Source organism: Ceratotherium simum, chromosome 20 (assembly GCF_057802395.1).
Source record: "Ceratotherium simum simum isolate JZ-2026a chromosome 20, ASM5780239v1, whole genome shotgun sequence".
Lineage (NCBI taxonomy): Eukaryota > Metazoa > Chordata > Mammalia > Perissodactyla > Rhinocerotidae > Ceratotherium > Ceratotherium simum.
In genome coordinates this window covers 54,354,435-54,374,713 of record NC_141919.1, presented here as the reverse complement: position 1 = coordinate 54,374,713, position 20,279 = coordinate 54,354,435, and the positions used below count along the sequence as shown (strand labels likewise).

Sequence of the window (20,279 nt, the reverse complement as noted above, 5' to 3'; positions counted from 1 at the left end):
TCTCTCTTTTCTTATATCAGTTATACTTCTTTTTTACTTGTTTAGCACTAGAGTTTGCAAGATACATTTACAAGTAACCCAAGCCCACTTTCGGATCATGCTGTTGCTTCTCTGGTATAACAACGAAGTACTCTATTCCTCCCTCCAGTCCTTTGTAGTGTTGCTGTCTTTCACTTGTATATATAAGCTATAATCATCCAATACATTGTTGCTACTGTTATTTTGGACAAAAATCAGTTAAGAATATGAAAAATCAAATTTATTTTACCTTCACTTACTCCATCTCTGATGTTTTTTCTTTATGTAGATCTGAGTTTCTGAACTATATCATTTTCCTACTCTCTGAAAAATTTCTTTTAACATTTCTTGCAGGGCAGATCTCCTGGCAATAAATTCCCTCAATTTTTGTTGGAGCAAATCTATTTCTCCTTCACTTTTGAAGGATAATTTTGCAGAACACAAAATTCTAGGTTTTTTTTTCTCTCAACACTTGAAATGTTTTACTCTACTCTCTTTTTGCGTGTATGGTTTTTGAGGAGAAGTTGAATGTAATTCTTATCCTTGCTTCTCTGTAGTTAAGGTATTATTCCCTCTGGCTTCTTTCAGGATTTTTTCTTTATCTTTGATTTTCTGAAGTTTGAATATGATATGCCTACATGTGGGTTTTTTTGGCCTTTATCCTACTTGGTGATCTCTGAGCTTCCTGGGTCTGTGGTTTGGTGCCTGATGTTAATTTGGGGAAACTGTCGGTTGTTATTACTTCTGTTCCTTTCTGGTCTTCCAGGCCCTCCCATTATGCATAGGTTGTACCTGTTGTTGTCCCAGTTCTCAGATATTCTGTTTTGTTTTCTTCTTGTTTCTTTGTTCTCTTTGCTTTTCAGTTTTGGAAGTTTCTGATGACATATCCTCAAGCTCAGGGATTCCTTCCTCAGCTATGTCCAGTCTACCAATGAGTCCATCGAAGACATTTCTTCATTTCTGTTACGGTGTTTTTGATCTCTACCATGCCTTGTTGATTTTTTTTTCTTATTTCCGACTCTCTACTTACACTATCCATCTGTTTTTGCATGTTGTCTACTTTTTTCATTAGAGTTCTTAGCATATTATTCAGAGTTATTTTAAATTCTTGGTCTGAGAATTCTAACTTCCCTGCCATAAATGGGTATGGTTCTGATGCTTGCTCTGTCTCATCAAAACTGTGTTTTTTGCTTTTTAATATGCTTTATAATTTTGTGATGAAAGCCAGACGTGTACTGGGTAAAAGGAACTCCAGTAAATGAGCCTTCAGTGATATGGTGGTGAGGTGTGGGATGGGCGATACAGTCTGTACTGCTGTGATTAGGTTTCAGTCCATAGTGAGTCTGTGCCTCTGGGCTGTGACCTTCACTATTCACTAGTGCTTCTCAGTTTCCTCCCCCCTTGTGTGATACAGGGTGGCTAGGGGGCTGAGCTTTGAAATTCCTGTCCCACAAGGGGACAACTAGAGAGAGTTGGAGTTGAGTATTTCCCTTCACTGAGGCCAGTTGGGCCCTGATACAAACGCCAGTCGGTTAGGCTCTGATGAAATAGTTTCTCTTTAGGGCAGGCCTTGTTAAGAACAGAATGCTGTTGGTGTATTTCAGAATGCATCCTTGTCCCCTCCCTCAGCTAGAGGTGGGAGAGGGTTTTCCTCTGATCTTTACTGTGAGAACCTGGTAGGGCACCTGGAGGTAAAACTCATAACAATGTGGAGCCACCCCCCATGCCCCAGAATGACGGGATTCCCTGGAGTTTCTGTCTCGGCCTTGTCCACACTGAGCCTCCGGCAGTTGGTCAGTTAGCATGGAGGTTTTCCTCTTCCAGCCCTCGTCCCTGTGGGTCTCTGCTCTGAAGAAACGTGATTCTCTGTATCTGCAGGTCTGTTTCTCCAGCTGTGGGGGCAGCGGTGTGCCCTGTGACCTTCCTTCTCTGACCCATCTAAGAAGAGTTGTTGGTTTTTCAGCCTGTTCAGCTTTTTACCTGTTATTAGGATGGAGTGATGACTTCCAGGCTTTTAAAGTGCTGAACCAAAATGAGAAGTTCTCTCCATTCATTTTTTAAACATTTTCAAGAGCTCTTGTTTTTTCTTTTCATGGCCTCCTGTTCCCATTTTGTGACTGTAATGTCTTCCGTTTCCTTGAGGATGCCAATTCTGTTATTTAATCTTCTTGGTTCTTGGGTGATTTTATGAACAGTGGTGCTGCTTGTTTTTGTCTTTCTCGGTCATACCACGGAGGTTTTTTCCCATGACTTTTGATCATTGTCCATTCATGCTTAAGGATTAAGGATTAATTACGAATGGCTTACCTTTTCTTGAGTGATCAGTAGAAGATTGTGTCTGCCATGGTATTCTTCTAAATGGGAGAGGCAACTTTGTGGGGACCTGTGTGATGTGTGGGCCTGATACGCTTTGCCAGGCATGCAGGAACAGGGGTGTGGCTGAGGGGTACTGAATGCTCAGGTCAGCTGCCCTCTCCTCGTGTATCTGGTGTGGGAGGGCTGGGATCCTGACGCCTGGTGCAGTTCCAGGGGATCTTGAACAAGTCCTGTGTCCTCACGTCTGCTTTTGCATTTCTTACCTCCTTGTCCTTGTCCACTTAAGCCTAGAGAGGTTCCAGGGATGCTTCAGGTAGATTTGCTCTCTCTCCCATCTGTGTCTCATCTTCATCCATGAGCTGCCACTTGGTTCAGTGCCTGTAAACATGCGGGGTGAAAGTGGGGGAGCGCGGCTCTCTCAGCAGTCAGGGCTGTGTCGCGCCGTCTTTATCTGTGAACCGGAACGGACAGTCTTACCCACACCAGTTGGCCAAATAACTTCTTTTTCAGTTAACTTTTTTAAATTGTAAATGTAACATTACTACAGAAATTCGTGTTTAAAAAATACACATCTTAATATAAGGCCAGAGAGAGAAAACTTTGCAGTTAACCCAGAAACCACCTTCCTCCGCCCAGGGGAACCACCGTTCTGAGTTTATGGTAAGAAGTCCTTTGTTTTCTTGATATTCTTGTTCCTTAGTGTGAATTTTGATCAATGTAGGAAGTCCTCCTTGTCTGCATTCCACAGATTTTGATAGATTGTGTTTTCATTTTTATTTCTTCAAAATAGTTGAGTTTTAATTGTGATTTTGTGTTTGAACCATGGATTTTTAGAAGATAGTTGTTTAATTTTCAAATACTGGAGTATTTCCAAGTATCTTATTTATTTCTAGTTTAATTCTGATGTGGTCAGAGAACATACTTAGTGTGATTTCACATTGTTTGAAGTGTTTTGAAGGTTGGTATTATGAGGAGCATGTAATGTACCTGGGTTAGTGTCCCATGTGAACTTGGAAAAAATGTGTATTTTGGCATTATTGGGTTAGCGTTCTATAAACTGTTAACTAAGTCAAGTTTGCGGTTTGTGATGTTCAGGTCTTCTGTAGCCTCTGATTTTCTGCCCACTTGTTATGTCAGTTACTGAGAGACAAGAGTTAGACTCTCTAAGCATAATTATGGGTGTGTCGATTTTTGTTTTCAATTTTGTCAGTTTTTGCTTTATGTATTTCGCTATTCTGTAATTAGGTTCATACACACATAAGATTGTTATGGCTTCTTGATTAATTGACTTATCATTTCAAAATGTTGTTAATAATTATCTCTTCCTTTTTTTGTATGATCTCCTAATTGGCACACTTAGACTATTATTTATTTATTTATTTTTTAAAGATGTTATTTATTTTTATTTTTTCCCCCCAAAGCCCCAGTAGATAGTTGTATGTCATAGCTGCACATCCTTCTAGTTGCTGTATGTGGGACGCGGCCTCAGCATGGCTGGAGAAGCGGTGCGTCGGTGCGCACCAGGATCCGAACCCGGGCCGCCAGCAGCGGAGCGCACGCACTTAACTGCTAAGCCACGGAGCCGGCCCTAGACTATTTACATTTAATATCATCATTGATATTGTTGGGTTGAAGGTATTGTTGCTGGATATAGTATTCTAGTCCACATGTAGGTTGTTTTGTTTATCTCTTTTAGCTGCACCTTAAAGATTTATTCCCCTGTCTTCTGGCTTAACATGGTTTCTGACAGCAGATCTGGAGCCAATATTTTCTTTCTTTCCCTGTATTTAATGTGTCTTTATTCTTTGGCTGTTTTAAAAATATTTTCTTGGTCAGTGGTTTTCAGAAATGTGATCAGTATGTGCCTTGGCGTGGTTTTCTTTGTTTTTATCTTACTTTGGCTTTGTTGAGCTTGTTGGCTGTGTGGTTGTATACTTACCGCATCTGGAAAACTTTCTGCCATTATTTTTTTCAGATTTTTCCTTCCTTCACCACTTTGTCCTCTTTTTCGTGGAGTCCAGTTCTGTTTACGTTAAGCCAGTTGATGTTGTCCCACAGGTGACTGAGGCTGTTCGTTTTCCCCAGTTTTTTCCTTTGTGTGTTGTTTTGGATAGTTTGCATTATTGTGATGTCTGACGTTCACTGATCTTTTTATCTGCGGGATCTAATCTGCTATTAATCATATCCAGTGATTTTTTTTTTTTTTTTTTCATTTTGGATCATGTGTTTTTCACCAGTTTCATTTGTGTCTTTTCTTTTTTCCCCGTTTTTCTATTTTGAGTGTGTTTTCTTTTAAATATTTGAGCATATTTATTATAGTTCTTTTAACATCTTTGGCTGTTAATTACATCATTTTGGTTATAACTGGCTTGGTTCTGGGGTTATAGTTGCTGCTTTTCTGCATATAGTGATTTTTGTTGGGGCATTGGACATTGGAAATATGTGGTGGAGCGGAGCGTTGGGGTTTGTTGATGTCCTTTAGTGAGTATTGGAGTTTGTTTTGGCGAGCAGATGCTGGGATGGGTCTGCAGCGGCTTTTATTCTTAAGGCCACTGCTGCCTTCCTGCTAAGGGGTCATCTTTTTGTGTTTTTTACTGACTGTCCCCCGTGGACTTTCAAACAACTTTCATGCCTTCCCAAATTAGTATCTAGCCAGACTTAAGACACCCCAGGTGTTTGGAGATCTCCCTTGTTGCCAGCACTCTCTTCCACGACTTCCAGCCGCCTCGCCCTCCCCAGCTGCAGTCTGACTCAGCGTAGCAAAACCAGGTCGTGGTTTCCCCGTCCTGTACCGTTGTCCACAAATTGCTCTTGGGACGTGGTCCGGGTTAGTGTGGGCCCCGAGGGAGCTCCCTGGTTCCGTAGGCCTGTGCTGCCTGTCGCCCCCATGTCTGCCTCTGGGTGTTTCATATCTTCTGTCCCGTTTTCTAGTTGTTTGTGGCAGGAAGACAAGTTCTCTACCTTTAGTGCTTTATGGCTAGGATTGTCACTTTGTTTTTGGGGTAGTTCTTGTGCATGGGATTTTGGTTTTGTGTTTTATGGCCGATTTGGGGAGATGAACTGGTGTCCCTGTCATTTATCTTTCCAGAACTCCTTATGTCTCCTTTTTAAAGTTAAGTAAACAAATGACTTTTTACATATTGGCTATTTGCAGTTTATTTTCATTTCATGCTCTATATAGCAGTTTTTCAGAAGTTTATTTTTTCCCAAGTTTGAACTCTTTTTTAACCAGTTTTCATTGACTTATACTCACTTCTCTTTTAGGCCATGCTGGTGTATCTGCAAGCATGATGAAGAAAAGGACGTCCCACAAGTAAGCAATTCGGAAACTATCTTGTAGGTGGCAGGTGTGCCTTTGGTTGTGTGGGATGTGAGATCACCTGCGTGAGGCCCTCTCTCCCCTATAGAGAGGAGGTCTTGGCTCGCAGTGGCCAGCCTCATGTACCTCACTGCACGTTGAGCAGGAGTGTGCCATCATGTCCCCGTCCATTCCCTTCTCCCTGGCCTGTCCTAAGTGTGCCTCGGTCTGTCCTTCCACCTTGAGGAGCCCCTGGGCAGTGATTCCCCTCCAGCCTGATGGGAGCTGGACTGATGGAAGTGTCAGTTGTGGTGAGGGTAGTGGGGCACGGTGACCCTCTCGTGCATCTCTCCTTGAAAGGGCTGCACTCTCGGTGTGCAGGTTCCTCTCTGGGTCTTGGATCCGCTGCTGGACAAGGGGCTTCTTGTGGACAGAGCCCATAGCTCATGCTTGAGGGCCTGGCTGGCACGCTGCTGGGTACACTCACTGCTGTATAGCATTTTCAAGTGAATGAAGAGCTTATAATTTAGAGAAAGCATATGCATGTTGAAAGAATTAAATAGCCATGTATTTTAAGTGACAAATGTGTTATAAATCCTAATGTCCATAGGTACCAGAATGCAGAAGCCACTTTTCTCTCCCTGAAATCTTTTTTTGTGTGACATAGTTATATCCAAAAAGAAAATCGAGATACTTTGTTAAATAATAACATCCACTTGTACTATATTCTCTTAATAGATTTCACAGGTACCCACCGGTACTGGTGACTGCCGCTCCACATGGAAACCACTTAACAAATCAGTTCTGATTGTGTGAGTCTTAGTCATAGATTGTTAAATATGGAAGAGACCCTCCTTGGCCCTAGCACCCCGAGCCTCTCATTGTAGCAGTCATGCCCAGTTATTTGTATGGAAAGGCTCACACACCCTGGTCAGCACGCTGTAGTGGTGGGAGGGTGTGAGAGGCCTCCTGACTGTGGCGGAAGGCCTGCATCGGTAAAGTGCCCTCAGGGACTGTGTGGTGAAAGCAGACCTGCCTCTGCGTAAGTGAACACGTGGATCCGTCATGTAGCTATCTGTGCTATTCAGTGTGGAGAGTAAAGCTGTGAAGGTAGCATAAGTATGCTCTCGTGTCTCTGCGGGTTGATAAAGCGTTTCTCAAATTTCGTTCATTTGCCCGTCACCTTCATGGTTCTGCCATATCCAGAGATCTGATAACTTGTGTATCTCCACTCGCTAGCATATCATGACCATCTTTGGGAAACCATCTCTTGCCACAAATAGAAGGTAACGATAAAAACAGAAATACAAGCCATAAATATTAGGTAATGATAAAAACTTAAATACAATGGGGAATAAAAGCAAATTATGTTAGCTTTGTAAGACCACAACAGTCATGCAAAGTAGATTTTGCCAATTAGGTTAAAATCAATGGCTTTGAGAATGTAATGTGCATTCTGTTTTATCCGTTTTTACATATTTCCAGATATTTGTGATTAAAGTCCGTTTACTTTGGATTTTAGACATGCACGGGTTTGGGCTCTGGGGCCTGTTATTAAATGCGTTTGTGTGAGGGAGATGTCATGTTCCTCTTCCTGAGCAGTGTTGTTCGTTAACTTGTGGCTTTGGTGGACTAGTTGTCTTTTTCCCCTAAAGCACAAAGAATAAACATCTGCCTGTTAAATGTGTGCAGTTCACGTGTGTACTTGCTGAAGGAGGTACTTGTCCTGTATGTCGTGCGATGCGGAGAGCTTGATCTACTGCATTACTAAGAGGCGTGCTGTCCCACTCACAGACTGGAAGCCTTGAACATGTCACTTAGCAAAAGGCAGAAGTGGAAATGAAAGGAAAAGTTGGCAGTTGTGTTTTCCTATTTTTTCTAATCTTAATGCAAGTATGAAGATGGGTGGAGTGGAAGAAAAGACTGAAATGAACGTTTCCACGTTTCTGAAAGGATGGCTGTTATTAGTAGCCTATGGGGGGGGGCGAGCAGGGCTGGTGGCTGGCGGAGAGGCCTCTGCCTAGGAGCTGGCCGTGGCCTGGGAAGCCTACTGGCTCAGCTGTGGGCTGTCGCACGTTCCTTCGTCTGCCTGGTTGCTCAGCTTACTCATGTCGTGTCTGAAGTCAGTGTTGGGCTGGAACAGTGGGGTTTCAGCCTTTCAGCCTAGAGTCCTTTCTACAAATGAAATGTTTATGGACACCAAATAGAGAAAAGCAGAACTGGAGCCTCATTCTTTGCCTGCCCCCACTGTGGTGCTCCAGGGAGTAGGGCACTGGGGACTCGTCGTGTGCAGCCACTGCCGCGTCCTCGTGCTTCCCCTGCTGGCCCAGGGGGCTGAGCAATAACCCCAGTGCAGACACCTCTACTTGCTTGAGAGAGAGACAGGAACGTCCAGGAGACGAGTGCCGGCAGAGCCGTCATCCTGAGCAGCAGCCCCTGTCCCTGTGGGTGCTGGGAGTTCAGGGCATCAGGTCTGCAGTGCTTGGAGCAGGGCTGCTGCACCCAGAAACGTCATGGGGCTGGGTCTTGTTTTTGTTTTTAAAGTCAATAGTAACAAATGTATGTGCCTTCTGGAGGCTGGGCCGCTCTCTGTGTTTCGGGGATAAGCTGATGGATAAGCCTTTCCTGGCTTCCCAGGAGGGAGGTTGGGAAATGTGTCTGCATTGAAAGTACATCTTGGGCTTCCGGGTTGATTTTTCCCAAGATCGGCGGCGTCTCGGGCTTGGGCTCCTTGATCGGGGCCAGAGAACCGACACCACGAGGGTGGCTTCCCCAGGACTGAGGGAAATGGAACCCCGGGGAGGCCAGAAGACCTGGATCGGGCTGGACCTGAACCACAGACCATCACCATGGCAGCCTTCGGCCCCGGCAGCCAGAATGTCACTGAGTATGTCGTTTGAGTTCCCAAAAAACACAACTAAAAAAGACAATATCATGGCCTTCCGTGAGCCCATAAAGTCAACCTCGCCTCTTGGAATCAGGCCTGGCTGGAGCGTGACCTGAGCAACAAGAAGATTTACCAAGATGGGGAGATACCCAAGTCGGGCGCAGGCAGCGGGTTCAACCACAGCCTTTGGGAGGAGGCTCGCAGGAAGAAGTTCGACGTCATCCTCAAGGAGTTGCGGCCAGAGGACCAGCCCTGGCTGCTCCGTGTCAACAGCAAAGCAGGCAGGAGGTTCAAGGGCAAAAAGAAGGGAGGCGTGGCAGAGAACACATCCTGTCACATCTTCACCCAGTGCCCCGACGGGGCCCTCGAGGCCTTCCCTATGCATGACTGGTCCAACTTCACACACTGGCCCGGCACCGCGTGCTCACTGCCGAGGAGGCCGAGGAGGAGTGGGAGAGGCGGCACAACGTCCTGAACCACCAGCATCATGCAGCAGCGGCGGCTCAAGGACCAGGACCAGGGCCAGGACGACGAGGAGGAGGAGGACAAGGAGAAGAGAAGCACAGCCGGAAGAAGGCCAGCGAGCTGCACATCCACGACCTGGGGATGTCGTCTGGGACAGTGAGGCCAGTGGTGAGGAGGGCAGCAGAGCCCCCAAGGCCAAGAAGAAGGCACCGCCCAGCAATTTAGGCAGAAAGAAGAAGAAGGGATCAGATGACGAGGCCTCGGAGCACAGCGATGACGGGGACCTCGAGGGCCCGAGGTGGACTACGTGTCTGATGGCTCCAGCAGCTCCCTGGACGAGCTGGAGGGCAAGCCCAAGGCCTCCCAGCAGGAGGAGGGCCCCAAGGCCATCGAAGAGCAGAGCCAGAGCGGCGAGGAGGAGAAGCCGCCCGCGGAGGAGGAGGAGGTGCCCACGCCTCAGGAGAAGTGGAGGAGAGACAGCAGCGATGGTCGCACAGTTCACAGGAGAGCGGCAGTGACAGTGAGCCGCCTCAGCCCTCTTCGTGGAGAAGACGACGCCCCCCGAGAGGGAGCGGAAGCCCTCAGGAGGCAGCAGCCGGCCTGGCACGCCCAGCATGGAGAGTGCCACCGCCTCCTCCACCCTGCAGGCGGCCGCCAGCAAGCTGGAGCAGGGCGAGCGGACAAGAGAGGCGCTGATGGCCGAGCGCTGGAGGCTGGACCCTGCACTGCAGTTGGTCCGGGAAGTTGACCCCCAGCAGCGGGGACGTGCAGGTGACCACGCCGTGCACCACTACCTGATGTGGAAGCCCATGACCACCCAGGACCTGGTAAAGAAGTTCTAGACCAAGAAGATGGGCTGAGCAGCCAGCAGACGGTCAGCGTGCTTGCCCGGATCCTCAGGCGCCTCAATCTGGAGCGCAGGATGATGGACAAGATGCGCTTCTCCCTCAAGGAGTGAGGGTTTGGCCCACCCACCTGCCCAATAAACAGGCTCTTGTCTCCAGGAAAAAAAAAAAAGAACATCTTGAGGGGAAAGTGTAGATGGGGGGCGTGTCACGGGTGAATTTAGCCAGGGTGGTTGTGTTTCAGTTTTCAGATGTAAATCTGTGTTTTTTCTTTTTCTGATTTGAATAGTGGATAGATTTCCATTTCAGGGCACTGTTGGAAGACATGACCCGGCGTTGGTATATTTCCCACTAACATATCTTTAGAAAATGGAGCAGGAGCTCACACACTGACTATTGGGATTTCCAGGGAGTGTTTTCCTTCCGTTTCATATGACACAAATACTTGTGCCTGACAAAGACTGTCCTCGTCCTCCTCCTCCTCATGTCCCTGGTGTGGTCCGTGTAGTCCTCGTGGTGTCCCTGCGAGGTGGGAACCCTGAGCCCTTCTGTGCACAGAGAGGTTAAGTACCTTGTCTGAGGTCATGCAGCTGAGAGGTGACCGGGCTAGGATACAGACAGAGGATCGTCTGACGAGAACACACAGCAGCCACGCCATACTTCCCAAGCTGCCTGTTTTGTTGTCTCATATCTGAAAAACGGGTTATTTCAGTCATAAAGACACAGATTAGATAACTGTTGGAGCAGCCGTCTAGATGAAGCATGGTCTTGACAATCTTAAATTTGTCAAAACATGTAATACTTCTTCATCAGCTTGCAGTAACTGCTGTTCACACAGTGAAGTGACTAGCACCTAGGAAGACCCTCGAGGCATCTGGCTGTTAGCTGTGGACCTCTCCGGTGTCCTCGGGGCACACGGTGTAGACAGAGTAATGAAGGAAGCCACAGTGATCCGGGTGGACAGCGGACCCTTTTCTCCTCCTGTGCTTACTCCTCACTGTAAACTGAGAATGACAGTATCTGCTGTAGGACTTGGATTAAGCAGCAGGTACCAGAAACGTGTTTTTGTCTCTCTCTGCTTGCTAGTATGCATCTCACAGAAAGACAGTAAATTTGATTTAATCAGTATTTTCTTCTGAGATCTGCTATAACACAGAAAAGGGGCATTGCTTTTATATTACAGTACTAAGGATAATAAGGAAAAAGTGTCAGTAATTAATTCACACCACAAAGTACCTAGTGTGTGACAGGCATTACTGGTTCATAGTAGAATTGTGATAGTCGAAAATTTAACAAGTATAGTGCCTCTAAATATTGGCTGCCAAAACAAGACATTTCACTACTGACAAGGAATAGGGGTGATTTTAAGGCATTAAGGGAGTCTAGGTGAAGGATGAAAGGGCTTCCCACACAGGGTTTCTTTTCTTGATGACAAAATAGAGTGGTACTTGCAGAACTTATTTAAAGTACTGAGCAAAGTGCATGGATGTCTCTGACATGCTCAGTTTACCCTTTTGGGAACACAGGTACATAGAAATGAGTGTTCCAAATCATTGCCACCGCGGTGTGGTGCCCGGGCCAGCAGCAGCAGCTGGTGTTGGGAGCTTGTTAGAAACTAGCCTGGTCCCTCTCCAGACCTGCTCGGTGCATTCGGAGTCTCTGGGGCAGGGCTTGGCAATCTCCAGGTGAGTGAGGCCTGTCGGATTTGAGAAGCACTGGCCTAAACTCTGTTGTCAGAGGTGATGTCTTAGGCACCTCAGAGAACTCCGCCAGGGTGTGTGGAAATGACGCACAACTAGAGCAGAGTGGTTGGACTGTGTCCTCGTCAGTGTTGACGCCCCTTCAGACGATAGGAAAAGCTGTTGGTAGCCATCGGGACAGAGATCCTTCATCCCTAAGGAAGCCAGATACCTTCAGTCATTTTATTTTTCTCCTTGAACCGTGTGTTTCGAGAAACGCTTCTGGAGATGAGGACAAGGAACGCTGTTAGACTCGTTTAGTTCCGGTTTCTCTGCTGTGTCCATCTTCGCTTGGCTCCCAGCACGCGCGGCCTTTGGTTTGCACCGCTGTGACTCCAGCGTCCTCGGTTGGGTGAAGCGTCTTGGTATTTGCCTGCAGTGTTGCCGTTTGGTTATTGACTTCCTGGAATGTGATAGTTAAGAGCATGTTAGATTCTTTCCCAAGAAAATACCCGAGATTGAGAGCTGTTGAAAATGCATGTGTCAATGGAGAACATAGATAAAATCACGATATTCACAGAGCTCTCATTTTGAATCAAGAAAGTTCCTTTAAGCTGTTAATCTCACATCTCTGTTTATGCTGCTCTTATATTGAACTGTCTAGAGATGACCAAAGGGTGTTTGTTCATTCTGTACCTTTTTCTACTAATCTGACGTGTTCCTATTACTAGCTCTCATAGCTACTATTTCAAGTTGTGTAAATAAGCTTTAGTTTTTATTAAAGTTTTTCTTGTGGATTTTTTTAAATCTACATTAGCAATTAGAAATTAAATGTAAAAACTTGTTTAGTATGTAATTTTTAACTTTTCTAGTATAGAAAATTTTTAAATCTACACAAAATATAATAGACACAAATATGGAGGAGTACGCAGTAAATCCTGACTGCCTGTTACCCATCTTCAGCAGTTATCGTTTTCCCCAATATTAGATATTCTTAGTGTATTACTTGTTATTTAGAGAAGTTCTAAACCTTGTCTTCCTGTAGATGCTAGTTCGAAGAACTTAAATCAATTTATCATCAACTTACATATTTCTACTCTCTTAATATTAAATAATATTTAATATTTTAATATATATTTTAAAATATTTTTAAACAGTCTTCTTTGTAAACTTTGGCTGCAAGGGCATTCAAGCAGCTGGGGTCTTAAGGGCCCAGTAATTGGGAAGCTTGACTAATGATTTTAAAAAGTAGTATATTGTTCTAATTACTCATTTTTAGCCTTTAGTATTCATTGGGAGGAAACTATCTTTTTGCCTCCGCCTTTTCAGTCAGATTGAGTTTATTAAATAAATTAGGCAGAAATAGTATATTAGCTCTTTAATTCTTAGAGAACTAATGAAATGACATTCTAAAAGTAGCATTACCCTTGACTAAAAAAAAAGGCAGTAGAAATAAAATTTGGAATTGATAACATTAAAATATATAAATGTTTTTATATATAATTCTTTGCAGAATTTAGGATATTCAGTGCGTTAATTTAGTAGTAATTAAATTAAAAATTGTGTTTTATCTGTAAAAGTGGAAAGCTTAAGTCGTGAAAATTTTGAAAACACAGGTGTAAACACAGGAAGACAACTAATGCCATCATCCGGGGATTATGGCTGTTAATGTATATTTTAAAAGTCTTTTTTCTACATATCTGTATGGATAGTTGTGTGTATAAGATTTTTCATTTGGTCATATTTTCTACATGAGTGGGTTTTTAAAGTGTCTTTATGTTCTTCTCTGTGATTCTAATAGCTGTGTGTTATTTCATCATGCAGATATACCAGTAATGATCGAATCAGTGGACCTGTTGTTGAGTGTTTTCTGTTTCCATTCCTCTGTTATGAACACTGCTCAGAGCATCACTGTAGCTGTGTCTTGGTGCTTGTGCGTTATTTTCTTTGGTAAATTCCTAGACATGGAATCACTGGCACGATGGATTGCCAAATTGTTCAGTAGGAGGGTTGTGTCTTCTAAAGCAGACAGAAAACAGTACCTCATCATAATTTGCATTAAAACAGCTCCTCAAATTTTACAGTTTTTGTTATTATTGATTTAGAAAAGTCATCCTACCAGCAGACCAGAACACTGAGAAATTTCTGGAAGATACAAAGCAGATGGGAATAGATTTATAGAAAAACTAATCTGAGCTGAGGAACTCTCAGCTACTTTGAGCTGAACAGAAAGACCTCCAAAAAGTGAATATTGAGCCAGACCCCTCGAATCTGTGTGGGTCAGAGACGCGAAGGCTGGCGCAGCTGCTGCGGGCGTTACGGGTGAGGCATCGGCTGCATTGCCGGGCGGCAGACACTCTCCTTGCCTCCCCGATGAGGCGGCCGGCCGTTCACTCCCGCTGTGCTGCAGCTACCTGGGTCACGGCTGCTTCCTCAGACCCTGCACTAGTCACTGTTCAGACGCCAGGGACCCGCCGTGGCCTGAGGAGACACACTGCAGTACAGCGAGCACGGGATTGTGCCCTGCATCTAAAATACGAACACCGAGAGGCGTCAGGCCCCTGAGGAGACTGACAGCACGAAAGAAAGTCGTGCATGGAACAGGAGAGCTAACCAGGAGCCAGGAAACTGAAGAGAACCAGCACTCAGACCCAGCACAGATGAGGCCGACCCGAAGACTTCACGGAGGAGTCAGGAAAGGAAGGAGCAGTATTCTCGGTTCGTTCAGAGGAAAAACCCTGCGAGATAAGATAAAGAAACAGTCAGTTTGTAGAAATTAAAAATACTACATCAGATATTCAGTAGATAGGCTGAAATTCAAGCCCCTCTGTTTTACCTGATTCAAGAGAAATGGCGGTGAGGAGTTCTTGAAGATGAACAGTGTGAGAGGGAAGTTGAGTCATGGGGGATAGATCTGGAAGTGCTCATTCGTCTAGTAAGAGTTTCAAAGGGGGATGGAGGGGAAAATAATCAAGAATAAATACTGCAGGTGATTTTGCATAGCTCTCCTTAAATTGACCAAGTCCTAGTGATGGATAATTAAAAACATGTCACATGTTCTGGAGACGTTTCACAATCCTGGAACAAAGGAAATTCTGAAAGCGACTGGAAGAGAAAAGCAAGTTACCCTCCAAGGAACAAGGACCAAACTGCATCTGATATCTGTAACTGGAAGAGAGAAGACCGTGAAAGTACTTTTTTCCCATGGGAAAAGGGTTTTGAACCTGACTTGTATACCTGGCTAATTCAGGGGTGAGGACAAAATAATAGTATTTTGAGGCTTGCACGAATTTAGAGTTTGCATTTATGAACTCCGTCTGATTTACCAGGGATGTATCTAGAAAGGCCAAATACACAAGGGAAGAAAATATATGAAAATGCTAAGCAAAAAGCAACAAAAATCCTTGTTTATTTCTAAATAAGACAGTGTTTAAAAAAATTATTCTTAAGGTAGGAGCGAAATGAAAAATAACAATTTGGAACAAAAGCCTAAATTTCAGCAGTGTGGTGAAAGTGACCAGATGGGGTTACTGTGTGCTGAGGTGTTTGGTTTTTTTTTTTACAATTTTTCCTTTTACTAAGAATTTTTTGTCAGGTTTTAATCTTGGGCTAAAAAGTTGTCAGTCTTGGGCTAGTCCTTTTAGTTGGGCTGGGGAAGGGAAAGTATAGATTTTGATTAATTGTAGATTTTAGTAGAGAAACGTATGTTTAAATATGACATTTTGAATGTTAGAGGTAATTGCTGTAAGACTAGAAGCAAGACCTGTAGTTTCTCTTAGAAGCTTTATTTGGTGCAAAGAAACCTCGCTCATCCTGTCTGTACAGATAAAGGGAGGAGGAGGAGCGGACGTGAAAACAGCGTTGCAAACAGAAGAGCAAAACAAAATGTTGAGAAGAGACAGGCGTGTTATTCACCAGAGCACAAGGTGACAAAGTTCCCTTAGTGAAGGTGAGAAAATAAAATCCATGCTGAAGGAAGGATCGTGTGTCTTCAGAATTGAATCATACAGGAGCCACTTTGAAAAGGGCCGCCCCGGCCAGATTCAAGTTCCTTGTAATGCTCGGAAGAGGGAGGGGAGCCCTGTGGACGACCACTGGAGGGGACCATGCCTTCTGAAGGTGACTCAGGGAGCATCCAGCGTCTGCCTCCTCAGGAGCAGCTGTAGCTTACAGGGGAACGCCACTAACGTGTGTAGACGGGATGTGTGACTGCTCTGAGCCTGCCGCTGGCCCCTTTTCTACCATCGTTGGCTAGGTTTCTGTTGGTTTTGTTGAGCGTCATGGTAGTAGAAAAGTGTCATGCTTCTGAATCTAGGGGAGAGCCTTTAACGATCGTAGTCAGTGTTTTCCAGGGAAACAGAACCAATGGTATGTATATAGCTCGAGTCCAAAGGTAGAATTGCCTCTTCCTTTGTCTAAGGACCTTCAATAGATTGGACGAGGCCCACCTACGTTGTGGAGGACAGTCTGTCGATTTTCATGTTAGTTTTATCTAGAAAAATACCTTCACAGAAGACATGTAATGTTTGACTAAATACCTGAGTGCTGTGGCCCAGCCAAGTCGAAACATTAAAATTAACCGTCACACTGGTGAAGACAGTGTATTTGCTTATGATTTTGGTAGTAATAGTGGAATGTCTGTGTAATTACCAAATGGTGCATATGACTGAATTCTTTCCTCAGTGAGGTTTGGGAACCAGCCTTTGCCTTTGCTGAGAAGAAAGCCTGATCCTGTACACAGGATGAATCACAAGGACTTTTGCCTAAAGATCAAAAGAAGATAGGTAATTGATTGTCTATTTGAAGAAAAACGTAACGCTAAAAAGATGCCTGTATTCTCAAGGGGAAATGTAGTCACCTCCACCAGCCATTTTCCCAAAGAGGGCCGGGTGGGTGTAGTGCACATTCCCGGGGATTATGGACAGGTCTGGAAGGTCACTTGCTTTGGGTTGGAATGTTGTTAGTAGTTACCAGTTACAGACCCAATGGTGCCGTGGTAAGCTTTAGTCTCTCCGCTGCGTTTTCCATTGCAGAGTCTTTTATTTATGTGTTTATTTTTCCGTGGTGTAGATTAGTTCCTCACTTAGGGCAGTATTGAATAGCTCTCGGCTCTCTCCTTTCTCTCTGCATCCAGTGTAAGGTAGCTTGTTCCAAGTGTTACCCTTTTGATCAGCGAGCATCTTCTACTGTACACATCCGCTCCGGCCCCTTTTCAGAGTGGGGTTGACGCTGCTGTCAGAGCAGGTAGCAGGTATGTACTGTTCTAGTCCTGTGTGTCCTGCAGTAGATATATTCAAGGCCTACTTTTGGCCCCGTGCTGAAACTTCCCTCAGCGTTCCTTGGTTATCTGAAGCTCTGTCCTGTGCCTTCTTCAGGAAGCGTCTGTGAGAACAGTATTCCCCGAGTTCTTACATGCGCACACGGTGTTATCTGTGGCCTTCTACTTGGAGGTCAGTATAGATTTCTTGGCTGATTATAAACCTCTTAGCTCACATTTTCTTTCCTGAGAACCTTAAGTTTGTCACTCCGTTGTCTGGTGACACACAGTGTCACTGTCGCATTCCGATTTTCTTTTTTTTACACATGGTATGGTTCTTTTGCCTGAATGCCCAAGAATTGTTATTTTCTTTAAAGTCCGTTTGTTTCACTAGAATGTCTTAGTGTCAGTAGTTCTGGGTCAGTTTTTCCAGGGGTACATTTGTACATTTAAGTCTTTTATTTCAGGAAATTTTTTTGAATTATTTGAGTCTTCTGTTTCTTTGATTTTAGTTTTTGGGTAATTCTGTTACATAGAAGTTGGAATTTCATATCTGTCACCGTCTCTTGATTCTTTATTTTTTGCCCCGTCTGTCTCTTTATCATCAATTTCCCTTTCATACCCCAGGGCGTCTATTTCTTCTCATGTTCCTCTAGTTTAGTCTTCATTTCTGACAAGTTCTAAGATTCCTCCTTGTTTCCTGACAGTCTGTTTTTCTCACGTCTTCTCTTGTGCAGCTCTTGGTTCTTGGCTCTTCTGTTCTGATGTCAGCTCCTCTTCCACGGCCTCTGTGCGTAATGTCAGGTGGTGGTTTCCATCTACCTTATGGGGCGAATGTTTTGGTCTGCCTGCACTGCCCGTCTGTGCGTCGTGCGTTGTCGTGATTGTTACATATCGTCCTCTGTTGTGGTCACCGTGATCCTCTCCTGAGATCCTGTACAGGAAGAGGGTGAGACCGTTCCAGGACAGCTATCCTCGATGCAGAGCTCGAAGCTCCTCGGTTTTCCTGTGGCACACTTAAAATAAGGCCTCTCTGTGCGGTCTGTCTCATCACACCTTGTGAGGCCAGCCTCCTTTGGGCCCTGCCCTGTTGGCGTCTGCCCTGTCTTTCCTTTTCCCTGCGCCCGCCTGTCAGGTAGGCTGTTGTTCGCAGGGTCCGCAGTGCAGGCCCTGCCTTCCTGGAAGGCAGTGTGCTGGGTGTCTGCAGAGCTTGAGCCCTGGTCTCCTCACGGTGAGCCCTCGTCCAGTCGGACTGGAGAAGTTTTCCTCCTGGGTGTGCTCTAGACCGTGTGCCCCATCCTGCTTAGGGGGGAAGACCTGCCTCAGCTAATCCAGGCCTTGTCGAGGCAGCCCTAATAGTTTGCTGTAACGTGTTTTCTCTGTCTCACAAACCCTCTGAATTTACCAAGCTGGTCTATTTAAAATATATACAATTATAGTTTAAATATTTTAGCCTACAAAAAATTGTTTTTTTAAAAAGCTTATTTGTGTTTATGCCAGTTGTTCACTAGTTTTATTCATGGTGTACCGAATGAGAGCTTTATGCCCCTAAACGTGTGGGAAGGGAATTTCTAAATCTTCATTTTTGGCGTCTAGCAGCGTCCGTGTGCCAGCGTGTCTTTGGCCTGCAGCTTGCATTCAAGCCAAGGCTTGTGCCTTGTCTTTGGATTTCTAGGTGAAACGAACATACTGTCCTGATATCGAGAGCCAGGTGTATTATTTGTAAACATTATATGTAGTGTTCAGTTGTTAATAATCTGGAAAGAATGTAGTTTGGTGTTGCCACAGTACTTTTTAATATTATATTAAGTATTTGTCACAGATTTAAGTGTGTAAGATTACATGTTTTCTAGAGAAGTAATGATGGTATAATGCATGGATGTAAGCCAGCCGGAACTCCAGTTTAAGGAAAAGTTAAATGCCTAGTTTATTCTTATTATTTAAGCCAGTGGGGGCAGAATTATGTGGGCGTTAGAATGGGTGAGATCAAATAGTTGTGTTCTTTTTGATTAGAAATGAATTCATATTCTGTAAAGCCATGTGCATGTGTAATTGCTCCATGTGGTCACCCCTCCTCTTTGGTTAACTTGGATAATTATGAGTTGCCTGAATTAAGGGAAGCTCAGAAGCTGAAAAACTGATGCTTAATGTTGGAGCTTAAGTTGCTCCTGACGAGTCATGTTTTTCTGCCTGGCCACAGTTGGGGTGCACAAGACACTCCTGTAGCCAACACACTGTGTGCACACACGGTGACAGGGAAGGCCCCACCTGTGAGCCCCCCTGCATGGCTGTGGGACTGGGAGATGGCCACCCGGAGCCACCCGAACCCGGGGTAGCAGCCTTAGCCAGCACAGGCCCGGGTTCATCTGTGGTGAAAGCATGCTAGCTAGCTGTAGTGTGTTGCTTCTAGGAGTGCATACTTTTGAGATGATACCTTACGTGTGTATATGTGTGAATGCAGAAAACATCGGAGCAGTGTGGGGCCGAGCAAACCTGTGTCCCAGCCCCGGCGGAACATCGTAGGCTGCAGGATTCAGCATGGGTGGAGAGAGGGGAATGGCCCTGTCACCCAGTGGAAAGGAACCGTTCTGGACCAGGTGCCTGTAAATCCTTCTTTGTATCTTATAAAATACGATGGATTTGACTGTGTTTATGGACTAGAACTTAATAAAGATGAAAGAGTGTCTGCGCTCGAAGTCCTCCCTGATAGAGTTGGTAAGTCCTCTTTACTGTTTGTGCGTTATATGCTGTTTTAAAAGTGATTATTGAAATGGATGCTTTTTGATGATTCTTTTGCATTATTGGTACTTCTATTTTTATGTTTATTGGAGTGAAGCAGTCCTTATATACATTTAAATCAGTCACCTAAAACCACAGAAATTGATCAGCAGATGTTTTAAAACCACAGTTCAAGGAACTGTGAGGGATAGAAAGATGTATAAAATTGTTCCTCAAGAAGTTTACAGTCTAATAATTTCTAACATGGTTATTTCTCACCTTTTGTTTACTATTTACCTGGTCTCTGATTCTCTGATGGGTAAGAATATTTCTCATTAGCTCAGATATCTTATGTGCTCATTTCATCAGATTATAATAGCTAATGAAAATCTTATGCATTAATTTTAGAATCTTTATGTGAAGTGTTTTTCATTGTATATTATTACATGAATAGTAGTTGTTCTTTCAGCCAAAATGTAAGCAATCAAAACGTGAGCTTTAGTATACATTCCTCAGGGTTAGTTTGCACACTGTTTGTGGAAATGAGTAGCTGTTTTTGTAAATGTCACGTGAATCAGTTTTGCCTTGCATGACTTAAATGCCTTAAGGCGTAAGGTGTCAGTTAAATAATAATGACTGATTTTATTTTTGAGAATAAAATAGAATGTGATTTTATTTTTACATCAGTAGGGTGCACCCAGATTAACGTGCCTGTCTTCCGAGTCTTTTCTCTGCAATGGTCTCCTGCTGTGACAGTGGTGCTGCTGGCGCTTGAGTCCTGGTTCAGGCTTTTGGA

At 44.5% G+C, this 20,279-nt stretch overlaps 1 protein-coding gene and 1 pseudogene across 3 annotated transcripts in view; both read left to right on the top strand.

The window, feature by feature from the left end:
• SPIN1 (spindlin 1) overlaps window positions 1-20,279 on the top strand; it is a 72,461-nt gene that overhangs the window by 40,632 nt on the left and 11,550 nt on the right. For all 3 annotated transcript variants that reach the window (XM_087444793.1, XM_087444791.1, XM_087444792.1), the window contains exons 3-4: window positions 5,599-5,647; window positions 19,227-19,480. In XM_087444793.1, coding sequence (XP_087300919.1) covers window positions 5,599-5,647; window positions 19,227-19,480 — 303 coding nt within the window. The remainder of the gene's footprint in view (window positions 1-5,598; window positions 5,648-19,226; window positions 19,481-20,279) is intronic.
• On the top strand, window positions 5,654-16,292 carry LOC147914468 (general transcription factor IIF subunit 1 pseudogene; annotated as a pseudogene).